At 40.4% G+C, this 4,630-nt stretch overlaps 1 protein-coding gene across 4 annotated transcripts; it reads right to left on the minus strand.

The window, feature by feature from the left end:
- Positions 1-204: 204 nt before the first annotated feature.
- Positions 205-4,302, minus strand: LOC123102079 (uncharacterized). Of its 4 annotated transcripts, none has more exons than XM_044523362.1 (5): positions 4,021-4,302; positions 3,205-3,559; positions 2,564-2,799; positions 1,075-1,631; positions 205-774 (listed from the first exon to the last, which is right to left on the minus strand). In XM_044523362.1, exons 2-5 carry the CDS (start codon positions 3,509-3,511, stop codon positions 723-725), a joined length of 1,152 nt encoding a protein of 383 aa, XP_044379297.1. In that variant the 5' UTR covers positions 3,512-3,559; positions 4,021-4,302; the 3' UTR covers positions 205-722. The 4 variants fall into 4 exon arrangements, with proteins under 4 accessions (XP_044379297.1, XP_044379295.1, XP_044379296.1 ...); XM_044523360.1 differs by having other exon boundaries at positions 3,205-3,617; XM_044523361.1 differs by having other exon boundaries at positions 3,205-3,631.
- Positions 4,303-4,630: the final 328 nt, after the last annotated feature.

The following is a 4,630-nucleotide window of genomic DNA, read 5'->3' on the forward strand; positions in this document are numbered from 1 at the left end:
GCTAGTCCAGCAACAGTCCAAAAGAGCCAGCCAGATGAAGAATTTGGCGTTGAGCGATGCCCAAGTCAACAAGTAATATGGATCAGAGAAAATACTAATTTCCATGATACTCCCTCCGGTCCTTTTTAGTTCGCTTATAAGATTTGACTGAAGTTAAGCCTCGTAAAGTTTGACCAACTTTATAGGAAAAAGTACCAACATTCACAATCTGAAATCAATATCAATAGATGTGTCATGACTTAAAGTTTCATATTGCATAACTTTAGCATGGTGGATGTTGATATTTTTTCATATAAATATGGTCAAACTTTATGAAGTTTGACTTCAGAGAATTCTAATATGCAGAGTAAAAAGGACCGGAGGGAGTATTATATGTGCTCTGGATCATCTAATCTCCCGAGCGATTGGTACAACGTATGTGTCGTCAGAAGATCCCAACATCCACGTGCGTACGTGCAGACAAATGGGCATCACATAATATTCACATGGCCGATTTATTTGCTCTCCAGCCGACTGCTGCTGAGCCATGCATGTCTCCGCTTCAATACAGCGCGACTCGTGCGACGACACAAGGCCCTTCTATACGTATCTCCTGTGCGTGTGTCGCCTGCAGATCACCCCCACCTACATGCCATCTTCTATCCCTTCAAAAAAAATAAACATGTCATCTTCCACCTCTACCAGTTCTTCCCGCCGTCGTCCGCCCGCGCCGGCGCAGGCGCCTATCGCATCCTGGTCGTCATGGGCATGCGCCGGTCCACGCTCGAGCCGGACCTTTAATATAAATAAAAAGTACAGTCATACAAATAGATATTACATATTCTTAATAAAATGATACAAATCTGAACCCACACAATTCTAATAGAGTTACGAGTAAAAAAAATACTCCCTCTATAAACAAATATAAGACATCTTTACATTTGTTTACAAAGGTAGTACTCTGTAAACGCTAAAGGTGGTACAATAATAGAAGAATGCACATTTTTGTGGATCTATTTATTTGTTTTCTGCCGCAACCCACGTACATTCAACTAGTAACACAACCAAAGTTCGAATACGAAACGAGTGATTTACCTTTGCAAGTTCGACCAAGTCACCTTCACTGAGATAGAGGCAAGCTCAAGCATGATTTGCTGATAGTCGTGCCCATGCTTTTTTGCTTTGAAGGAACAATGGTGATCAAGATCATTTTTACAACTATTCTGGCCTACCTTGAACTTCAAATACATCAAAGTATCCTTCTTTACAGCAATCACATATCTTCTTAAACCACATGACTCAACAACACTGCCACGAAAGAGTTGAATCTCATGTAAACCATTCATTAGGAAAACACACGAACTGAGAGATAAATCAAATCCACACTGCACTTTCGATATGACAACATCTATTGTGGCCTCAAATGCCCAACGAACGAGGGCTAAAGTGATGTCAACCGCACCACAATCTCCATTAATCCGATGCGTGAATGGATACTCAGGTGTGACTAGATCATGGTACTCCATTGCACCATCAATTAGTTGTAGATCATCTTCTTGCTTTCCTTTCTTGATCCTCATGTCAAACTCAACTAGAGCAGGGGCTACCATTGCGATGCCTCTCTTAGGGCCAGTCATCTCAATAAGAGAACCCTGTAAACCTATTATTATTTAGTAGCTCCTCATGGAAAGTAAGAAATATGTGAAGCATATGCTCTACGTTGTGTCAATTGACAAAGATCTCAAATAAATGATAGCATAAAATCAAAACCCTCCAAAATAAAATTATTTGAGATATTTTACCAACAAACATAATTTGACTGCATATAAAACATAACTTTGATAAATCACGCAAAGATAACTAACCACAAACTTGCATAACATATGCAAAGGAAAAAACACATCAATGTATAAGATCCTCAAAGCACATGCATTTGCATAAACGAATGCATATAGTGATACTCCCTCTGCTCCTTTTTAGTTTGCATATAAGTTTTTGTTCAAAGTCAAAGTATCTCTACTTTGACCAAACTTATAGAAAAAAGTATCAACACTCACAGTGCCAAATTAATATTATTAGATTCATTATGAAATGTAGTTTCATAGAATATATATTTGGTATTGTAGATGTTCATATATTTTAATATAAATTTGTCAAACTTTGCAAAGCTTGACTTGACACAAATCTAATACACGGAGTAAAATGGACCGGAGGGAGTACAAATAAGATCATCAAAGTGGTGCCACCATCACCAACACCGCAAATGTTTGACCTCTTTGGTTGCAGGATTCAGAAAAGCGTTACACTAAAGCACAAGATTAGAGTGTCACCCCATCTTCAGTACAAGAGACTGAAAGGATGTTTGATTGTGGACAGGAAAAGCATAGGAGTCTTCCTAAAAGGTAGAAGTGAATAGAATTTCAATAAACTATAGCGCAAATGAATCCCAAGAGAGAGAAAATCCTATGATTTCAACCCTATATCAAACAATAGAGGTAGGGGAACAACTCGAGCGGATATTGACTTGTATTATTAAATGAATGAAATATCAAATATAATTGCATATATATGTAAAAATGTGCACCTGTTCCACAATGACGGGATCATCTCTGCTACGATTGAAGACATAATTAAGCAATGAATCATGACAATCACGCACTGCTATATATCCATATAGTTGTACCAAGCCGATGTTGGTACTAGCTTTTTCCAATTTCAGCGAGAAAATCTGCATCATAGCAGTTGCAGAATGTACCATGCATCTATCCCTATCCGGGAAACAATTCATGGGATTTGAGAACATCATCGGCTCTAGTTGTGCTTCATGAAAAAAGATACATGTTATATTACAACAAATAATGTTTTATACAAACAATTTACACAAAAAAATTATAATTATGCTTGTCAATACATATTTGTGCAATTTAGAAAGAAGAATAATGTCGTTTGATTTTCTGAGTCATGGAAGTTGTTGGTGTATGAGTACAAGGGAAAGTTATTTGTAGGACTAAAACTAGTGACAAGATCCTAATCATGTATGGTATATCGACAAATTTATATATCCAAATGAAGCATGCTATTTTTTTGCTAATTCATAAATTCTTTATAACAATCCAGATATATATTGCATTTTTTAAAATACAAGAATTCATTTTAAATCAATCAACCAAACTATATAGCTGGTAAGCATCCTAAAAATAAAATGGAACATGATAGATGACTTACTCTCATCACGTTGAGTAAGATGCCATAGCTTTAGAATACCATAGTTTATCTTGTATATAGAACCGTCCCGATGGGTGGTTTTCTTAAGGATGTTGCCTTCAGATACAGGATAAGAGGCATGGCTAACAAAGACTTGCTTTGTTCGCCCCTTCATCTCTGATCTATCCATTCCCTTGGTGATGTCAAATTGTTTGCCTTTGGTGGCATAGATGGAGGTGCAGAAATAATTACTGGCACAAGGGAGGACGCGGAGCCAATTTGGCCTGCCCCAATTATTAACTCCTTTTACTACAATGTTGCTTGCCATGACAAAGGATGCATAAGCAGATCGGTCACCAAAGAGCAATCTTAGAACCTGGTCATTAATCCGTGTTAGTCTCATTCCAGATCCAAAAATCTCCAGCAGAATGGTCCTGACGAGAATAATCTACAGAAGGTCAAAACGCACCCTAAAAAAGGTCCAGATTATGGCATGAGTGGAGCATCCCGGTTTAGTCAACATTGCCCAGTAAATCTAGATTTTCCCAAATAGATAAAACATGACAGAAACTACAAATAACAATACCAAGATACCAAAAGGTAGCAAACAGAAAAAATCTCCTGATCTTCTATTTGATAATTACCACAAGAGTTAACAACAAGATGTCAGAATAGTCCTGCACATTCACACAGGAAACCGAAAACAAAATCTCTAAATCTTCTATTTAAGCTCGGCGCTAAAGTATGGCACATCGCGATATACTGGACACATACACATGATACGGAATGTCAAAAAGACAACCACCACCGCCGGCTGCCTGAAGCCATGAGCCTCACCTGAACCGAAGGGGACAAGCCTGCAGCGCGGCGGCTGCCGCCGGGACAGGGCCGCCGGGGCAGGTGCGAGGCCGGATTGCAGGAGCAGGCCGCGGGACGGCGCGACGCGGGCTGCGTCGGGAGAGCGGCAGAGGTGCGTGACAAGGGAGCGGGATCAGCAGGTGGCGGTGCCGGCGCACAAGGCGGCAGCAATCTATCAACACGGCGGCGGAGGCGCGTGCGCGTGCATCGTGGCTCTGGCTAGCTGCCAGATTGCGCGTGCGGTCTCCCTCTGCCTTGGGCCTTGTTGTGCCACTGGCTGTAGCAAGAAGGGTCCATTTAAAATAGTGCTGAGTTGTTTTTTCTCCAAATCCAGGGCCCTGGGGCCTAATAGACCCTGTAGCACACAGCTGGGCCGGCCCATTAACGCACACGTTCGTCAGGAGCAACTACGCAAGCACTACCCTATCTTTATCTTTACCTAATTAATATTAAAGGGAGGATTGTTTTTCCAGGTTTTTTCGTTCATGGTGAGACTCACATAATTTTCATACGCCCCAGGCTTCGTACGTCTCAGGAGTTTCCTCGTTTTCCCCGATTCGTTTCTGTCAACAAATAAAAAGAACATTTT

The sequence above is a fragment of the Triticum aestivum genome, chromosome 5A (assembly GCF_018294505.1).
Source record: "Triticum aestivum cultivar Chinese Spring chromosome 5A, IWGSC CS RefSeq v2.1, whole genome shotgun sequence".
NCBI classification, from domain to species: Eukaryota; Viridiplantae; Streptophyta; class Magnoliopsida; order Poales; family Poaceae; genus Triticum; species Triticum aestivum.

Coding starts and splice junctions, on each gene's coding strand:
- LOC123102079 (XM_044523359.1), bottom strand. CDS start 3,706: ATGTTGACTAAACCGGGATGCTCCACTCATGCCATAATCTGGACCTTT. Junction 3,560..3,652: donor TAATCTGGACCTTTTTTAGG/GTGCGTTTTGAC, acceptor ATTAATGACCAG/GTTCTAAGATTGCTCTTTGG. Junction 775..1,074: donor ACTTGGTCGAACTTGCAAAG/GTAAATCACTCG, acceptor TTTATATTAAAG/GTCCGGCTCGAGCGTGGACC.